Source organism: Stigmatopora argus, chromosome 3 (assembly GCF_051989625.1).
Source record: "Stigmatopora argus isolate UIUO_Sarg chromosome 3, RoL_Sarg_1.0, whole genome shotgun sequence".
Taxonomy (NCBI): domain Eukaryota; kingdom Metazoa; phylum Chordata; class Actinopteri; order Syngnathiformes; family Syngnathidae; genus Stigmatopora; species Stigmatopora argus.
In genome coordinates, this window is record NC_135389.1 from 13,747,806 (window position 1) to 13,768,586 (window position 20,781).

Here is a 20,781-nt window from a genome sequence, read left to right on the forward strand (position 1 = left end):
CCTTTTATTTTTTATATGATATAAAGAGGCCCAAAAGTGACCGAAGAATTGGATTTTCCTCAGGGAAGATGAATAATATATGTAAGAGTTCTGACTTAATGCCTAATGATGACTAAATGACCCTTAGATCTGAATGAAAATGTGAATAATTGTTTATTTCTATTTGTCGGTGCCTTCTTATTGGTGAGTGACGTCAGCTGGAGTAGGTCACGAGTTTTCCGTGACCCCAATGATATTACAGTAAGTGGTTTAGAAAATAGATTGGTGGATGCATAATTAAAATGTCATCAAGAAACATGATGCACGAGCAGTTGCGTCTTTCCTCATTGGTTTTGAGGTTGAAGCTTTGAATTTCTGCTCTGGCTTAGCATGTTCTGTTTTTTTTTTTAATTAAAGCATATTTGTCTTGCATATTTCTATAAATTTCTTTAAATTAAAGCATATTTTTCTTGCATATTTCTATAAAAATAGGTCCCATGATCTAAAAAAAAGGGATCAATTTCCACTCCAAAAACCTCAGTTCATGTACTATTTTGTCAGGAAAATTACAATTGAAAATATTCAATTCATTTTGAAGGAATCTGACCCCTAAAACACCTATTTTTTAATTCCAGGGCTGATGTGTCAAAACAGAGCAAACCCATCTCCCAAAATAGAGTCGTCCTATAATATACTGAAAGCAACAGAAAAAAATGTCCCTTCTGAGTTCTGTGTTATTTTACTGCTGGCATGCAGTAATTTTTACAAAGACTTATTACATAAGTGCCAATGTTAAACCTAATTAAATGGTCGCTTTAAGAATTAAACAGACAATATACAGAGTGATTAATTGACACACAGCATCAATTATGGTGGTGGCTTCATTAAGGAAATACATGGGTGTTAAGAGAGAAAATGAAGGCAAATCCAGAGCGTTGACAGAAGCGGGGCAGCATGGTGATGCCTCAATAAACCAAAAGGGAATCCGATATTTTTTTTAAAGGGCTGGTTGATGAAGACAACATGGATGGTCGAGGAGACAACAGTGACAGGTGCTATGAGGATGTAAACACAATAAAAGGGGTCTAGGTCCAAAAGAGTCTGCAGAGGATTCCCAGAATAAATGAGCGCAGATTGTCAGTGTTAAAACACAGCGAGCGACGCACAACACAGTATTATCAAATGAAAATCACCGCAGGATACTGCAAGCAAACGACCTTCCCGTCTCTATTGACAGAGCGTCGGCTTACTGTTAGCGGTGCCATCGTTCCTCACCAAAGCCTTTGCATCCATCCAGTACAACACTGCTCAGATTGAGTTGCAATCTGCAATATCAGTGAGAGCAACAAAGAAGGAAGATGGAATATTTACACAGGCGATTACACACAGCCACCGGACACCATCAAAAACATTCCAGTATCATATTTTCATCATCACCCTATTTTGGAAGCACTCTAAATGCCAATATACTTTAGGATTTTTTTTTCTCTCTCTCTCGGTTTCACTCCATCTGTTGTGTCATTTCCCAGAAGGTCTTTTACAGATTTAGACTCTGTGAAGAAGAAGAACAAATACAAAATACGACAGAATGTTTGGGTTTAAATTGATTTTTATGGTTTTACTGAAGTCAACCCTGTCCTTTTGACAGTGTGACTGCTTGGTGCGAAAATATTTGTGACAATGTCACGTCTAAAACCAAGGGCTTCTATTTTGACTTTTTGTCCATGTCCAACACACCTGAATCAAATCATCAGGATCCTCATCAGCTTGCTGATGAGTTGATCATTTGATCCAGGTGTGGTTGAGGAGAGAACAGACTGGATAAGGTCCCTCGAGGACTGGAGTTGGTGACCCCTGCACAAAAAAAGTGGTGGATTACACGTTGGGGTCTTTTCATGCGAGGTCTAATAGTCTATGAGGCCGTCTGACCACCATCTGTGGTGTGACCTGCAGCAGTAGGTGGGGTTCCACCTTTCTTATCCCCTTTAGTTTCATTGTAATGTGTTGCAAAGTTGTATAACATTTAACCAAATGAGGCAATCTTTGCTAATGTGGCAAATAATCATTTTTTTACAGCACAACAAGTTTTAAGAAGGTGAGGGACAAGGACAACCCCAAAATGTACTCTAGGTGACCAGCAAACTGACTCGGTAAGGGTAAGCAGTACACTGCTCAATTTGATAGAAAATGAACATTTTGTGTTCAAATCGTCCCCATGCGCAATTGACATTTTCCATAACAGACAAACACATACACACAAACAAAACACACTATTTTATTCACCATAACACTTTTTTCCCTTTACAAAACAACAATGTGTGAATTTCAAGGTAAGTGTAAACCCTCAACACACACATCAACTATGAGGCAAATAGCCACAGTATATACAAAATATGTTAAGAAGCAAAGAGCTGCATTTATTTTGGCCAGGAGCCGCATGCTTGGTGTAGACTGTGGAGGTTCACTCGCCTGACTTCAGTGTGGGCAGGCGCGGGCTCAATTCCTGCTGGCCGTGTGATTGTGAATGTGAATGGTCGTCTGTCTCTCTTTGTGCCCTATGGGTGTAGTCTGTCTTTTGCCCCTGAGTCAGCTGGGATAGGGTCCAGCAACCCTTACAAGTTTTATGGAAGATGATTGAATGAATGAATGATCACAAACACCCAAGCAGAGCTCAAAAGATCATGGGAGAAAGACTTGATCGTCATTTGATGGTGAAACCAATCAAATGTCTCAGCAATTTTGTCATCTGCCCATGCAGTGGACAAAACAAATGCAATCGTTTAACGGGGGTCACCACCTCTCTAGATTGTCATGTGAGCAAGCAAGATGTTACTTATTGGGAGGCAAGGAGGGAGTCAGAAGGAGGCGAGAGGAGGAGGAGGAGGAGGAGGGAGAGCATCCAGCAGTCTGTACCTACACACTCTGACTCTTAGGAGGACACGCGCACAAACGCCGAGAGAGAGGGAGAGAGAGAGGGGGACAGCGAAAGAGAGAGAAGCTGCGCAGGAGCGAGGCAACAATAAAACAGCTCCAACTACACCGAAGGAGGAGTTGAGGAGTATATTGACACCGCCGCGAGCTCGACATCTCCACCTCCACCTCCACCTCCAGCTCCATCCAGCGTCGCCTGCGCCGCCAACTCCAAGAGCCATGTATCTCAACAGGGAGGAGAACAATAGCAGAGGTAAGCTGCGATCTTGTCGGGTGGGTGGGGTGACCCCGACACTTTCGAGGTGTTTTTTTTTTTTGTGTGTCAGGGACGACGTCCTTCTCAAAGTGCTCGTCCGGGTCTCATTATATAATGTGTCCACTGTGCAATCGTACCCCGCCTCTCTCCCCATGCATCATGCGTGCGCGTTGACCTGTTGTTGGGGCGCCAGTGTCATTGCAATGTTTTGCACATGTTTAAGGACAACACTATGCAAGGTCAAATGCCCCCCTCACCTCCGCTACCCCTTTCCATCAAATTCAAAGTGATCCAAAAATTCCCAACAACATCCAGATGTATATGCATTGACTGGGGGAGAGAACTGGGCAGCATCCATGAGGGTAAAAAATTGGGTATTTGTGTGTGTGTGTATATGTGGTGAGGAATGGGAGGGGGCATATTTGAGTAATCTCCCATGTGTTTCTGAGGCGTGATTTCTCTTCGCATCACACACCACTAGTGGGCCCTGCTGTTGGAACGCTGCACGTAATGCTAATTGCCGTTCAACCTCTTGGTTGCCATTGACGGCAATTGAAGTCCAATCCAGTGACTGATCGCTGACAGCCTCTCCCACTCACTCAAAATCGATTGGACCTCTATGGCCGTCACTCCGAGCTTTTCATATACATTTTAATTCTCCCCGTCAAAATGGAATAGACCTCTGTTTTTTAAAAAAAATACACAGTGCATTCTATTACGATATATATTGACTGTAATAGAGTTGACTGGGAGGGCTGGCAGCTGTCATTCAATAATTCAATGGAGTTTTTGGAATATAAAGTATGTTAGATTAACCGCTTGCAACCAGTGACTTGTCAGGTTAGAATGACACCTGCTGCTGCAAAGAAGCCAGAGGATGAGGAGAAAAGGGAGGAGGGTGCATAAAAAAGGCAGAGTAGGAGGAACCGTTCTTGTTCATTTGACTGGAGAACAGCCGAGTACAGTACTGTACGTGCAATCATGTGAGGGCGGCGGACCGTATCGGCTCTGTGTTGTGGGCTAGTCTATTTTAGTCTGGCGACTTGGAGGAAAGAAGGTTTCAACATGTTCCCTTTCTACACGTCTGCATAGAAAATAGTACTTTGTAATGTGACCTCTAATGAAAATGAGTGATTGCTCAATAAATGTATTGAGACAGAGTGTCCATTACTGCTACAGCGTGTACAAATGAAGGCTGTTTGGTCATAAATGATTGGCTGCGCCTTGTTCAGAGGTTACCGTCATCAATGTTATACTTACCTCAAAGGTGTTCATTGGGGATAAAGGGATTGTCCATTTTTCACTAGCAAACGTATCTTTTGCTCAGGGAAATTCAGTCGGTCATTCATTCATTTTTCATTCTGTTTATCCTCACAAGAGTCATAGGGGTGCTGAAGCCTATCCCAGACAACAATGGTGGGGACACCCTGAATTGCTTGCAAGCCAATCGCAGGAAATGAAGTTGACAATCATTTTCATTATCAATTCCCCGAGCAATCTGTGAAGGCTGTATTTACTGTATTTATATTTCTTTACTGTAAATGAAGGCCTGACCAGTTGCCAGTCATGTTTTTGGTGGTTTGTACACTTGTGGATTGTGCTGGATCGTCAAAGAAAATGTGGAGTGATTTTAATACATTACTTGAAACCAAAGCTGCAGAAGTTTTTGATTTTGAGCTTGAGTCAATGAATGATACTCTGAGTCACAGTAAATCTGAGATGTACAAGTGGTTGAATATTGCAAAATCATTTGACAAAACACATCTTGTTGAATTCAGATCAATAGGGAATGATGAGATATTGCCTGCCTCCAAGTCATAAGGCAGAGGAGCCCATAAAATGGAAGTGTTGCAGAATGTGCGAAAAGCCTCCACAAAAACCTCTTTACAACAGACTTTAATTTCACCATTTCTCATATCATTTTTTTCACCCGCCGACCTATAACATAAGTGCCAATGTGTCTTTGTCAGCAAGGGTCTTGTTCATCACCTTATAATTTGATTAAGAATATACAGCCTATACAGTGCTGTTCTATTCTGTAGGTGTCAATCCACATTTAAATCTCCTTTTGATTTTATAGCCTGCAGTCTTAGAAGAACAACACAATGTCGTGCTTATATGTATTTGCCAGTTGCGAATTGTTGGTGATAAAATATATACAAGCAGAGGATACTATTTGGGTTTTTGTTGACTGCTGTGAACAGAAAGTCCCACAATACAGACTATAAAAGATGACATTAAGTCTATCTGTATTTATTTGAACTCGTAAATCTCCATCAACGCAACACTGTAGCAGATAAATTTGGATAGTTTGTCAGGACAGCTTATCAAATGATGTCAGCTTTTTACAGTTTCATATTTGATTTACATACATACTTACAACTGTGTGTAACTGCTTATTGACTGTGTCTTGAAGCTCTTGATTTTTTTAAATTTTTTTTTAGCTAGTTCAAAACTAGAACTAATGTCTGTCAGGTGGTCTCCCTCTGACATCCCTCCACAAAAGTGGGACCAATATGCATGAAATGTAGTTTAGTTGAAACGATGAATTCCGATGTTCCCACTCTGCCTTCCGCCGCTTAATGTCAGAGCTTCTAAGACCGAAAATGGATGAGAACTTTTGGGCGGTCAAGACCTTTTCAGTCTTGTAATAGCTTTTCCAATTAAGCATTTTGGCTGTCATTCCAATGTCAATATGACAGTTATGCTCGTTAGATTTCGGATCAAAAAGCACACATGTCAGCTCAGTGGACACAAATTGTGAGTTCCAATTAAGGAAGTGAGACTTTGAAAAGGTTTGGGGAGCTCGACACTTGATTGACATGCTGCTAATTGACTCCGTTAAAAGGGCGTTCTTGTGTGGCGGGTGTTTCCCTTCTGCCTCCTTTATATTCATCCCACATCTCAAGGTGGTGTGGCACCGAGAGGGAGAAATCGATTACGAAAGATTAACGGGGGCTCTGAGGTCAAAGATGTTGATCATACGTGAGCCCGAAAACCACATTGGGTCAAATCCGATGCAGACATGTAATGGGCTGTGTCAATACTGTCTAGAATTATAAGGAGGTGATGGGGCGGATAATTCGGCCCTCTTATTGTCACTGCAGTCTGATGGCTTAATAGTTTTGTATTTATGCCCACTGGGAAACAATCAACAGCTATTTGGAGAGTTGGCTGATGTTCAAAATGCATTCCAATGTTTGTTTGCCTTAAAGCAACCTTATGCAATTAGCTTCTTGGAACATTCCAGATGTCTGACAGCATGTTTTAGAGCAGTTTTTCAATTGGCACCTTTCCGCTGTCAGCATAAATCAGGTTCACTTCTGCGCTTATTGATCAAAAAATGTTGTATGCTAAGATTTCTTAATTGTGGAGCATATTATCCAGACACTATACTCTACAGTCGCACCTGCATTTTTGGCTACATTTTATATACGGATTGGCAGTCCTATATAAAACCGAGATGGTTTTGACAATGTTGTCTGCATGAGAAACAATGATGATGATACCACCTAAATGTGTTTGTCGTGAAACGGTTCCTTGTCTCAGTCGACGGAGTTTCCGCTTTGCAGTTGCTTTTGATAGTTTTTCTACTTCTACTCAGTAATGAGCGCGGGAAATGGTCACGCAGGCAACGCTGCCTCCACCGCTACGATGAGCAACATTAAAAGAGCTTCTTTGCTTGTGAAAAGTCAGCTGTATTTCAATTCCCTCCCGCTTGGTTTTCCAGCTGAAGCCAGAGCATCGGTGTGCTTTTTTTTCTTCTTTCGCTTTCATTTTGTCATCTTAGACAGAATGTTGCATTGGGAACAAATTGCTAGAGATTTATTAGATGAGTGCTATGGCACCCTGCACTATCTACCTCTTGAATATGATTTATATTTGATTCTGTCAGGGTTCTGCTTGATTTAAGTTGACGTTTGCCACAGTTGTGGGCACAGGTCCAAGCCTCCAGCCAGGGATACTGATCCAAATGACTTCCTTTTGGCACGCGGAACTGCCATTAAAACAGCTCCTCAGGTGGAGTGCATTATTTTCAGGGTCTCTTAGTAAATAGATGCGCTTGGATTTAATCCTCTTGCAACACAGGAATTTAGGATTCCATTACATTTTTAGTTTTTTTTCTTGTTTGTCAAGCAAGTTAGAGGTATCCATTGACCTATTGATTACATTTTTTGTCATTTTCCCCATTTTCAGTCATGTTTTATTATCTTGAGGTGCAAATGGAGCCGTAATGATTGGATTTGACAAGAAAGATATTTTTTTCTTTTTTAAACCTAGCAAGCTGTGACGGTTTGTAGCAATGAAGTTGGAACAATGTGTGTGGAAAATGCAGATTAAAACAGAATAGGATGTCTATTGTTGTCAATGGCTCCGAAGTAGTAAAGCATTTAATGAGCCAATAAAAATGTTTTCTGGTAGATTGGCCTGTAACTCTATCAACATATTGTGAAAGTAATAACCATAGATTTACTAGAAGTAAGCTTCCTTGCTTCATTTTAATTATATGATTTATTAATATGGTTGTTAAACAGTGTCAAGAGTGTACACTATTGTTTTCAGTTCTACTGCCTTAAAACGGGCTGTTAAAGTAAGATGGGAATTTAACTTTATTTCTGTGATCAACTATGAGGAAAAATGCTGATTTTGTTTTCCAGCAAAAATACAGAGCGATCCATCTCATTTCTATAGGGCTTATTTTCAGACATCCAATGCTGACTTTTTTTACACTTTAGGATACACTGTTCAAGCATTAAGCAAAATTTGGAAATTATCAACATGTAATGATCCTAAAATTATCTTTTAGAAATCCGCTCTGGGTGTTAAAATAAATGTAACTTTGAGAAGAGGAATGAATATTACCAAGTACAATCTTTCCCTCCCTTTGTTTAGTTCCACTCTCTTCCATTTGTATGCAATTGCTGTGTCGATATCAGATGTCCACTGGAAAATGTCATATTACACAACAGCAGGCTGAAGGGAATTTATTAGATTGAGTTTGCCCATGCCATGTGGCAACACGATCTCTCCAGAGACCTTCCGAACTGTGCAAGGTGCAGGAATTGGCATAGGAATCGCCTAATTGCATGAGCGCACAATCAGCGTGTCAATTTGACATTTAATAGATCCCTCCGTCACTACGGCTTAAGTTTATTTAGCTTTGAACGGAGACTCAAAATGCTTAATAGGCTGCAATTTATTATACAGATGGATGTTTAGCGTGCTAAACCATCGGGAAAATCTCAAGAGACATTTTGGAGTCGGAGGAGCCGGTTACAATAGCGCAGTGGCGGCAATTAGGCGCTTTTGTCGGAACACCTGCAAAGAAATGCTGATTCAAAACCGCCGATGGAACAGGAAGTCCTATTGCATTCATGGTAAATGTGCCCGTGATTGGAATAGATTTGAAGAGTGGCCTTCGTTTCAGATCGAAAATGTCTCGTTACTTGTTTGCGCCCTTATTAAACGAAGGCAGGAAATGTGCCACAAAAACAAAGAATAACAGGTTCGGTGAGCGGGAGTTATTTTTACAACTGACTCTCGCTGCTGACTTGATTGCAGAGGGGGAGGAGGCGGGTGGGCTCATTCGCTCTCTCGCTCTTTTTACTCCCTTTATGCCATCTTCTGTCCTTTCCTCCTGTGTGTCTTGGGGACGGGGTATAAAAAGAGTGGGTGGGAAGGAAAGTGCGTTGCCAAATATCAGCTGGATGGGCTAGAGTGACAGATAGTGAGCGGATGAGAGGCAGACGATGAAGTGGGAGTGTGCATGGAAAGATGGAGGGAGCGGGAGAGAGCGAGAAGGAAAGAACAAGCCCTGGAGTGCTAGCCAGTCAAGGTCACACAGAGGAGACGAGAGAAGAAGAGTAGGCCTCGTGTTCTCGTCTCGGTACGTGTGGAAGAAAGTAGAGTAAAAGATGAAAAGTGCTTGGAATATAAACAACGGGGTCATAATTAATTCATTCGCTGTTATTGTTGGTGATGGACAGCTCGTCCATTTTGTCAAGGAGAGGTTGGTGGCGACCATTTGCTCCCAGTCAAAATGGATTGGACGGATATCGTCGTCAATGACAACCAATGACTTTAGCTTTTCTACAATTTTGGAATTAGATGTAGAACAGCCTTGTACATTTCTAGATATCTCTCCTTAAAATAATCAAAACGACACAAATAATAAGTTAATTTGTTTAAAAAATGTATTATATAAATGATGATTATTGGTTCATTTATTCACGTTCAGTTCCGCTTAACCTCACAAGGGGTGTTGGAACCTATCCCAACAAACTTTGGCGAGTAGTTGACGAACACCCTGAATTGGTTGCTAGCCGATTGCAGTATTATTATTATTATTGTTTTTACAACAACAGGATGGCCTTTGTCGCCATATTACGATTTCCAAATAATTTCCAAATATTTGCAATGAATAAAATAAATGGGCATATCTGGGAAAAAGAAGGCGTTTGGTAAGCTTAGTGTTGCCACGACTGTATGAGGCACCTCAAATTTACCTATAGATGTTGCGTAAGGCCATTTTGCCCCCACCACTCTTTTTATCCATTTGCTCAATTTTGCTGTCACATTGAACCCCACCTGAGTTGTCAATTTGACCACTATTTTGTGCTGGAGTTGGAAATGGCTTGTTCAGTGGTTTTAAGCTTTCATGAGGGACTAATTTAACTTATTGGCTATCAATGACATTGTTAGATATCAAATCCATTTTGATTCCCGGTCAAAATGGACCGAACGTCTCATATATTGGATTTTATTTAATTTTTCTTCACTGCTAAGCATCATGAAAATGGAATTCTATCTGTGATGCACTTGATGAAATGCTTTCAATCCCTTTTAAATGAACAGACAATCGTCAGTGTTTTTAAGAAATCCTAACCAGACTATATTCCTATTTCTATTAATTTATTAAAATTTAAAAAAAAAGAATTAATCAACATTTTTATTAATCTATCACTTCATGAATTTATGTGGACTGGCTTAGACATATATGTGGACATCACATTGGGTCATGTAGGTCAGAAATTTATTCCAAATGTTAATATTGTGGCTATCATGACCCATGAGTTGAAGTTCATAATTTTCTCAGCTGCCCTGGAGTCCCTTCTTTTTTTTTTTTAATTTGTCACCTCGTCAGGGTCTTGTTCCATTCTGTGCTCAGCCTATCCTATGAAAGGTAATCACCATCACTAATCCATGTGAAACCTCTTGTGGTCCCACAAATCGCTTTCACATAAAGACTCCCGGCAAATGATCATGTTGACAGACGTCATTACCACTTGGAAGGCTAATTAACAATTTTCCACAGGATGATTTCATAAAGACGTGAGCACCATTGTTGTAGTATGCTGAAAGCTGTCATTTGACTAATCTTTAAAAGACTGTGGAGGTGACCATTGGACAAGAAAATGGCTTCTGGTGATAGACAATGGAGTGACACAAGAGAAACACTTGACTGGAAGCCAGTGATTGTGTTGACGTGGCACCGCTCATCAATCAAAAGGTCGTCTTATCTTTAATGGACTGGAAACCACCATACATTTTTAACGGAGAGTCCCACACTTTGATAGTTTGTCATCAAAAGAAAGAACAAAACCAGAAAGGGAACAGCACTTCTGTAAGTCTAGTAACTAACTTTATCTCTGTCAAACGGATCTTACTGAACTGAGTAGAATTCATATCAAGTGTGAAAAGAACAAAAACCTGGCAGACGATGTAGGCTTTGCTTTCAGTACAGCGTGTTCCCAAACTTGCAGTGCATGCTTGGAATCTCGTTTGTGATTGTAGTTGCACTGTCGCCGGGCATTTAGTAAGGAGTGTGTGGTTTTTGTGCGAGCCCCCACCCTCTGTTAACTGGCAAGGTAGTGCGACCGACAGATTGGGCTGTGTGAGTGCCATCTCCTTAGCTTGGCTGCCTTAGCGTTACGCCCTCGTTCTCTCTTCCACGCTCCAGCTCGTTTCGCTATTAGCCTGCTCCAGTGCTGGCCAGAGGGGCAGGGGACATTTTGCCCACGCTATCTAGTAAGACTCTTTCCCGCAAATAGGTCGGAATTTGCTCGTTTAACCTAACCGCTTTGTCTCCCATCGATATGGAAAAGCAGGCGCCCCGAGTCCTTCACCACGAGCCCAGACACCCTTGGGGAAGAATTATTTCTGCTCATGATGTTGTCCTTTTCAACAACAACCCCAAACTTGTAGCCAGAGGGTTGGAACAGCGGTCAGCCGGGAAATCAAGAGTTTCACCTTTTGGCTCAGTCTGCTTGTCAAAGAAGAGGACAGAAAGTTTTTATTTGTGGAGTAAGTTTTTTGGGGGGGAGACCAGAATATATTGACTTTCTTATCCCTAGGTGGAATGAAGTCGTCAGTTGGATTTAAGAACAAAGTTTTTGCTCCAGATTTCTGTGATTATAATCAATAATCAGTGAATTCCGGAGCTCCCACAGAAAAAGCCAGGAAGCAGGGCTCAGTGGTCTTTAGTTTTATGTTATCATTTCCTTGAGCCATCAAATAAATATCTCCAGTCTAGTTTTCAACCTACATAATGTTCGAAACCCATCTTAGGAAATTTAATGTGACACAATCTAATATACAAAATAGTGCAGATATCAAAACCTTGCAAGTTAAAGCATAAGATATATTTTAGTGCAATATAGGAAAGTGCTAACCTGGCACGCCAAATGGATTGTCCAATATATTTAGTACACATATCTACTATGCATATCAATCTGAGAAGATCAAGTTGAGACTTTTTTTTCATGGGATGAACCTTGAAAATATACAGCTGCTGAGTGGATGATCGCTCTGCTCACACTCGTTGCCAAGTAATTACTCATTTGGCCACCGTTTGAATTATTGAACTGTATATGCATTGGAACGGTTCTCTGTTGACTTCTGCTAGCCTGAGGTCAAAACACATTGACAGCAATCGACGTCTAATCCATTTGGTCTGGTATAGGCGAGCAGCGTTAGTCCGCCCATTGCCTTCAATGGCAGCCAAAGATGAATAATTAACTTGGTCATCTGATCCATGTCCAAATATGCAAGATCTGAGGGCTTGAAGCGCTTCTGGATTTTGCACACTGCCATGTGGAATGACCTAGAGACGAGGAGGAGCTGGAGGTGGAGCAACCACAGAGGGGAGTTATGAGACGAGCCAGGAGGGAGAGATGAAGTGGGACATTGCGGCCACATATACGCCACTTGCCTCTCTGAACTGAAAGGCACATTCACTGGGTTGATTGGGAAATTTCAAATGTGGACTCACAGGAACGAGTGCGATTGTGCCCGTTATGACTGCCCTAAAAGAGAACAAAAATCATATCACCGTTGGATGGAAGACACTTATTGTTCTCGCTTCCGCCCACTTCAAAAAATTATCACTTTTATTGTTTTGAATTGCCCATCAGTCAACTCATTTTTGTAAGTGCATCATCCAATGTTTGTATTGGCGGCAGAGGGAATTTGTGCATCTGGAGGAGCATAGTCAATTGGAGGCAAGCAATTGTGCATGCATGGGAGGGGGTGAATGAGCTCAGCCATGCACCTACAAGAGGTCAGACACACCAGATTGGCCAAGCAATGCATCACAGATTGGTTTGAGCCACAAAGCTGGAATGGAGACACATTTCCACATACACACAGATAGACTTGCTGGAAAACCATATTGTAGTTTAATTTTCCTTGCCAAATAATCGACCACTAATTGAATAAGAGCTATTTTGATAGTCTATGAATTGTGGATAGAAATCGTTGACTTAAAATCGGTCCTTAGCTTCTTTTTTGAGCCTCTCGCTAACAAATATTTGCAAATACATTTTTCATTTTTACTTTTTATGTTTACATTTTACACTGCAATGGTAAAGTACTGTAAATATTCTTCTGTAATTTAGTTTTGCAATTATTAATTCTTATGATACAAAAACAGTGAATTGTTTACATTTTTTATTTAATTTTAAAAAGTAAATATTCTGTTTTTAATTTTTAAGTACAAACAAAGAAAAATAATTCTCATTTCTGGAATGGCCAATCTTTCATTAAGCATATTTAAATGTCGTTTGAAAATGGTAGGCTGGATCTGTTCCACAGATTTTGAGTTTAACACCTCTAATCCAGGGACCGGGTAAGGGTTAGTCAGTAAAAAAAGGTACTGTATTGTAATGTTTACAGTGGACATTTCATATATATATACTCGAGTCTTTGATTAATGATAATTGCCCGAGACCCCTCCTGGTGAATATTCCTTTGGGTGTATAAGTGTTCATAATACAAATGACTTAAGAAAGGCATTACGAGATTCACCCCGTTTTTTTACCTCAAGTCTTGTGGCTATTTCAATATTGGGCCACTAGCTGTTGAAGTGTATTTTTTCCCCCAGAGTTGGCAGACAGTCAAATGGCCTACGATTGCATTTGCAAGAGCAAACAGTCAAATCTGTCCTAGGCAGTCCCACAGTGAGTTGCATGCGCCCGAATGTGTGGTCACTGGCACAATCCGGCTGCACAGTCCGCAAAAACAAACACGCGGGTCAAACAGAGCTCCCAGAATGCAACAGCGATTCAGCTCGGCTCACTCGGCACCCAAAAAAAGCTTGTGGATTACGTAATCAAAACAAGAACGCCTGTATATGATAATTGTCATGCGATCATCTAGTGTGCGTCTTGCCTGTGGTGTTATTCCTTCCTGGGTGTTGCAATAAATAAGACTCACACTGCTAAATTATAATATCTGCTACGTGATTATCCACTGGGAAAGTGTTTTGTTTGCCCATCAGTGGTGTTAGGAGCGGTCGTAACGAGACGGCTGGCATTTTCACTTGTTAATTAACCCATCCTAGAAGAATAATACATGCATAGGACAACCGTGTCAGTTTCGCACACCATCCCTGGGGTGTATCGAGTCCTTTCTAGTCCTGGAGTCCACTGCCCTTTCATATGCACTTGCTTAATTACTTGCTACATTTACACTATGTTACTGGAATCCTATGTGAGTGTATTACAAGCTATTGTGGACAAAACGATGTGTTCACATAAGGGAACATTAGATTTTGGTTCAAGTAGGCCACACAAATAGCAAAAGAAAAAATGGTCATATTATGGTTGTACATGATCCAAAATGCAATGTTCATATATGGAAACGCCAGATTATGAGGTTAGGTTTTTCGAAAAGCCAACATTTGGTTAACAAAATACAGATTCTCACATTCATTGACTCCCTATCTAACTAAACATTTGTCAATATTTCTTGATCATTTGAGAGTGAAAGCGACTGTGCCAAGTTTGAGGAAAAATGCACGGGAAGGGGATTCACGTTCAGATTTTCTTTAAAACATTGCTTTGAAAGTGATGATACTCACAGCCAATGTTGCTCTCTCGATGCCAGGCAGACCCAGTGCACATTGGACGTGGCAGAGCATTGACAGGCATGTGGCTGCCGGCTTCTACCCACAATCTTCCCTTGGTCTCGCGGCGCCTGACAAAGCTCATTTAAAGACAGTTGCCCAGCTCCGTAGACACGGGGAAGTGTCATGTATTAAACATGAATCACTCGAGGTTAGGCGGCATAGTTGAAACGTGGATCTGTAGCAATTAAAAGCAGATTGACTTGAATGGAATTCAATGCTTTTATTGTCTTTAACTAAGTGATGAGATTTAGAGCGTCACCATGAAGTGCACAAATAACAATAAACAAACAAAGAAATAATCAATAAATAATAACAATAAATAATCATTAAATACATTTACAATCAGCATTGGATTGAGATATTAATCGATGATTTCATATTTGAGCAGAACGCCATTCCGACACACACAAATATCTGCACTATGTTGTAGTGGAAACAAACTTTTTCGGGAGTTTGGACATTTTTACATAAAGATATATATTTTTTTTAAATTCTGGAATGAAACATTTTGCATTTAACCTAATATAGAGCAAGACTGTATTTGGTAAAATAAAAAACAACAACTTAGAAAGACCTGGCCCATATATTGTATATATAAAACTAGAAGTACCCCGGTGGTTATGGACTTTTTTTTTCTCCACTTGATGCCATTAACAACCTTGATGTACAATTCATTTAAACCTGTAAGTGCTCACTTCCAATCCCACTGACTGTGCTAAATGTCCAATCCATTTTGTATGGGAATGAGTCATGCCGACTTCTTCCATTTAAAACAGTTTGGACCTTGAGCAATCCAGGCAACCAGTGAGTTAAAGGGTAAAACACTTTCTTCAGAACATTAGAACTCACAGTGCTCAAGATGAAAATACCAGCTAGAAATGGTTTGAGGAGGTGGTTTGAAAAAGCCATGGTCTGCTCTAGCACTCCCTCTCCCCTTCTTCAACTACCTGTAAAAGACAATAAAAACCTCCCATATGTCTCCCTCTGTTTACAAGCCACTGTTTGCTTCAGCACTTTGTGCGATGTACTCTCACTATGTATTTGCCTCACTGGACACGGCCTATAAAATATCTCCTAGTCAAGCACAAGCACTACACTATCCGCTGGATCATGTACTTGGAGAATCAGAGTTTAGGAAGAGGACGGGTGATAAGGAAAGAGATGGAATGCAAGGATTGCTTGAGGTGAGCTGTGGAGTTCAAAATGAGCTTTGTAAGGTTTCCTTGTGATTTGGAAATCATTGCCCCGGGGAAATTGATCCCATTTTCTTCAGGAAAGAAGTCCATTCCTTAATGTGAATGTGGTTTGATTTTAAATACAGAGCAGCATTTAATAAAGCAATGGCACCTTAATTACAAATGTTAATGAACTATTGAATGAGAATGTCGATAGATGTGTTAATAACAGCGTAGACCAGCATTGCTTTTTGAATTTGGGAGTTGCTGTGCAGCATCTGTGGTATGGTGCCACTTTGAAAGGTAAAGAGCTTTTTTATCCATGATACCTCTTTGATCTACATTTGTGCGACAGCAATGCTCTGCTTTTCCATTCATTCAGAGTTGATAGAGAATTGATTTGCACTTATTATCAGACAAACTTGCCCTCATGATTAGAGATCCGCTAAAAACTTAGTGCGCCGAAGTTTTTGGCCGAAATATGGTTCCGGTCAGCATGCTTTTGTTGCCATAATTATATTCTCGAAACAAAAAACTTGTGTTGACCTAGCAAATAGCTTAGTAGAATCCAGCTCTCTAGAGATGCAACTGGACCAGATGGAGGAAATGCTTCAGACCCCTCCCCATACATACTATTACATCATCTGTTTGTGACCACTCAACCATTCGACCATATAGTAATCAGCCAGAAATGCAATGGAAGTGACACTTGTCATTTCACCAGTCTTCCACATGTGTGCCAGGGTCCCTTGTGGGCTCTTCTGGACCATCACCCCCATTGTCTTAGGTCCACACCTCCAGGACTGAGAGGAATCCTCAAGAGGTGCCCGCAAAGGCTGTGTGTGGTACATTTCCCACAAACGCAGGCGCGTGCGTGTCCTGCTCTCCGTTTCATTTGTGCATCAATTAGTCTTTTGAAATGATGCAGTGGTAACAGCTTCACACAGCCATTAGATAACTGCTGGGGATTTGTGCAAACCTGAGCCATTAGCTGATAGTGTGTTTTTGTCGTGCACATTAAATACTGGATCTGATATTTATCTCAGTGGTGATATCATTAAGCTTGTTATTGAAGGTCTAGATTAGCTTTAACGCAATGTTTTTAATGGTCTCAGTCAACAGATCGCTATACTAGCAGTGTAAGGTGAATACAAATGATTCACATTTGAGGGAGATTTTGAATTTTTGTAATGAAATGTAGAAGGGTGAACTATAACAAGTTTAGAATCTAGATTTGTCTTGTATAGCTGTCAATTGTGCTGTGAATTTAAATTCATTTGTCAATAGTAGACGTCATATCCTTTTTGAACTGGGAGATCTGGCAGTGTATGAATGTATGGATTAGACAGGTATTGCCATAAATTGCAACCAAAGAGTTAATCACTGCATTGAATTTAGCATCACAAGCTTATTTTGACCATAATTTGTCAAGTCAACTGGCTTCTGGAAAATAACTTGTTTATGGTCAGTAGTCCTAAAAATATTTATCACTAGACACGTTAAGAAGGAAAATATACGAGGACAATTTCACTGGTCACTTAGATGTGCCGTGTTTACTACATGGAGGAAAAGGCTGAAATTCACAGTCTATCAGCCAAACAGTTGACATTATCGATATCTGATTCAGCACAGTGAGAGACAAAAATGATCTTAACTGGAATATCTCCGTCGGTGTGTTGAATGTCATTACTACAGTATTTTATATCCCTATTGCATTCTTTTAAATACTAGATGTTGACATTCATGGCACTATCAAAGAGTTTTGACACTGACGTTAATTTGTTTTGATTATGAAATCAAGACAATTTAGCTTTGACTTCTTTTACTGACCATATAAATTAGTAAATGAGCAGTGACTGACTTCCCGAGTAAACAAATGCCAATTGTTGACTTGGAAAAAAAAACTGCATTGTTGCAATTCTGTTTGCTTTGGAGAGTACCTCAAACGTCCGAAAGGTCAGGTAGTACACAAATAGCTCAAGCACCCTGCTTGTCCTTTTGGTAATTGAACAAACCTCATCGAGGCGAGGCTGAGAGTCTGCCTCTTGTCATTCCCAACTCCCGACCTCCCTTCTCCATCTGGGCTGTGATACATGAAAGGAGCTCCTGGTAGGTCTTCTGGAAATAGTTCATAAATCAACCTTGATCAGGTTAGATCTGCCTCTTTGTTTTCCCAATCTAATCGCAACAAATAATGCGCATGGTACCGGCGAGATACTTTGTGGTCATTTAGCACACGTGCACCATGGTGACCGCTGTGAACTCTTATCACAGATAAAATGGAAAATGAAAAAGAACACCCTTATTTACACCATATTTAGTGCATGTGTTAGTTGGGGATGGGTGTGTGTATTCACAGTATATGTTGTGGTAGTTGGCAATAATGAGAGGGCGGTGGCAGTGAGCATTCAATGGCAGCCAAATACTAGTAAAATCTATATATTCAAGGCTTGGGAATTATTATTTTTTCTTAAAATTACAAATCTGTGCTGATTTCCCTCCTCCTTACATGGTGTCTTCTTGGCTAAATAAGGTCGCAAAACCCAGCTTGTTGTTAGTATTTGTGTATAATAGTGTGTTTAGGTACCACATTTTGAAAAAGCCTACATGTTTGGCCCTCTAATCTAAGGCCCTCTAATCTGGTCAGTACTTTAAACTGAGCCTGGGTACTACTCTGTATTGGGGAATTGACTCTATTCATCTTGTGAGGTCACTCACTTAACTAGTAGTTTAAACTAATGCTGGGTACGACTCTGTTAAATTAACTTATTGTTGAATATTATTTTACTGGTGTGGAAAATTCAGTATTGATCTTACCTGTTTGCTGCTGAAGACTTGGAGGTCTCTCTTCAAATGTTCTCTTTAACTTCACACCCTTATTATTTTCCATGCTTGGCGACAGCGTCTGGTGGAGGTGATAGATTTCTGACTGCATGTCACTCCATGAAATGGCGGCAACCAGACCTGTCATTAATTCTCCGCCACGGGGCGGCTTTATTATTAGCTGACGTGACAAACTGTGACATCCTTCTCAGTATTGCAGGTAATGTTCTCATACGCCAATCTAGCTCCATAAGAGTTCTGATTAATATACTTGTGAGTATGAATTAAGGTGGCTGAAATGTCTCGCGGTACTATATAACTGAGTTTAACGCAAAAGGAAAATTACAGTCTGCGCCTTGGCAGAGTGAAAGAAAGAAAACTATATTTCCCATGAGCCTTTGACTCCGTCCTGATGAGAGAGAGCAGCTGCGCGATGAGTCTCAGTCTACTGGGTGTTACGCTGCTGGAAATTGTTGACAGTTCTACAAGCAAATGCATCAATGGGCAGTCAAGCAACAGACAGCGATGGTGAGGGCCTCCGTGTTTGCTTTTGGAGAGCAAAGGGTGTTTGGATGGCGCTTGCGAGCAGAAATTGTCTTCTGGAGCCCTTTTGTCGTTGTTCTTTTAATTTTAGTTGTAGTCTTTTGGATGAAAATCCTAATGAGTCATCTTTTCACAGTTTCTAAATGTGTTAGTCCTAGTCTAGCTTTTGTCAACCAATAAGCAAACATTTTAGTTGGTTAAAAAGGTTTAGTCTAAACAAAAAAAACAATGAATACAGGTTTTCACCATTTATAGCATGCACTAATTTTATTTTCAAGAAATTGCCCAAGTACCACCAATATGAACATGTCCAAAATACCAGCATAAGCAAACAACTTAATATCTGTTAGTGCATATTTTACATGAAAAACAAACATTTACAACCCAATCTATGTATGTTGATGTTGTTGACTCTTAAGGGAAGATGATTTTGTGGGCTACATCACTAGAATAAAGTGTAGCTTAAAGATATTATCTGTACAAGGAAGCATACATGACACCTTGACTTATTAGCTGCCAGATTTGACGTTTATCGCCGTCAGTGGCACCCAAGTTGAAATGGCTTAGACGTGTATGATCACTCCCTGCCAAATGGATTGCCTCCTTAAAGACAGGAGCGGTTATGAAATATATTTCATTACTTTGATTTGTCCTTGCTTTGACATTGCCTGATGCTAATGAGGGGTTATTTTTGGTGCCGCTGTCCAGAAGGAGTCTAAAAACAGGCACCTCCAAACCAATGTAGTTTCCTCCCCAGAGCTTTTCCCCTTCTCTCCACTTCAGAGGACGACATCCCAGGTATCAATGTAGAGGTTAGCCGCTGATAAATGAGAGTTCACTAGGGGAGAGAAGCGATCACCAGAGATGCGCGATTCTCCGTTCCATCTAATTTAAGCAGGAGACCCTGAACAAATACTATAATGTAACCTGTTGTCAAGGTACGCCGGGCACTATTGACGGTGTAAATTATCGTTACGAATTACTCATGAAAAGACAGGATCACAAATACTCCTCCCTCTGTTCTAACCTTACAGCCCATCTCACTTAGCTGCCACAAAGGCTTCCAACGGTTGTCTGATAAATTTATGAATGTAGTCAAGCCAAAGTTTTGTCTCAACAAATTTGTCATAAATAATCCTAGTCAACCTGAGCACTAAACTCAAAGACTCTGACACATCACCCTCGTAAAGCTTAACGATCCAAAATGATCAATTTCATGGTCATCCTCTCCAAACTGTCCAGACAATGTTTGATGTAATATTTTTACTTGGATAAGAATGAATGACTGGTAAAGAGTAAAGATACATGAGGTCACAAGGTATTTATGAATATTTATTATAATTTTTAAAAAAAATCCCCTTTGCAAAATAAACTGAGGCCACAATTTGTATTTATTCGTCTTCATTACATTCATTTTTGTCTCTGTGCTTATTCTTCTCATTGTCATTATTATATTGTTTGTTTATCTTTTGAAGTTTTTAAAATACATTTTATTTGATTTGAAATTATTTTTCTATACATATTTAGACTCATGGCTTTTTTATTTTACATTCTTTTTTGTTTTACTATTGAAATAGTTGAAATTCATTCCCCAAAATAATTTATTCATTAATTGTATTTAAAATGAATCATATTTATTTATTTCCCATCAGAAACTACATACACGC

At 40.2% G+C, this 20,781-nt stretch overlaps 1 protein-coding gene across 2 annotated transcripts in view; it reads left to right on the top strand.

Annotated features, from left to right (window-relative positions):
* Nucleotides 1-1,789: 1,789 nt before the first annotated feature.
* syt7a (synaptotagmin VIIa) overlaps nucleotides 1,790-20,781 on the top strand; it is a 69,719-nt gene continuing 50,727 nt past the window's right edge. Inside the window, exons 1-3 of one of the 2 annotated variants that reach the window (XM_077595634.1) lie at nucleotides 1,790-1,938; nucleotides 2,056-2,129; nucleotides 2,913-3,163. In XM_077595634.1, coding sequence (XP_077451760.1) covers nucleotides 3,130-3,163 — 34 coding nt within the window. In that variant the 5' untranslated portion in view covers nucleotides 1,790-1,938; nucleotides 2,056-2,129; nucleotides 2,913-3,129. Of the gene's footprint in view, nucleotides 1,939-2,055; nucleotides 2,130-2,898; nucleotides 3,164-20,781 lie in introns of those variants that run through there. The other variant, XM_077595631.1, reaches the window with a different exon arrangement.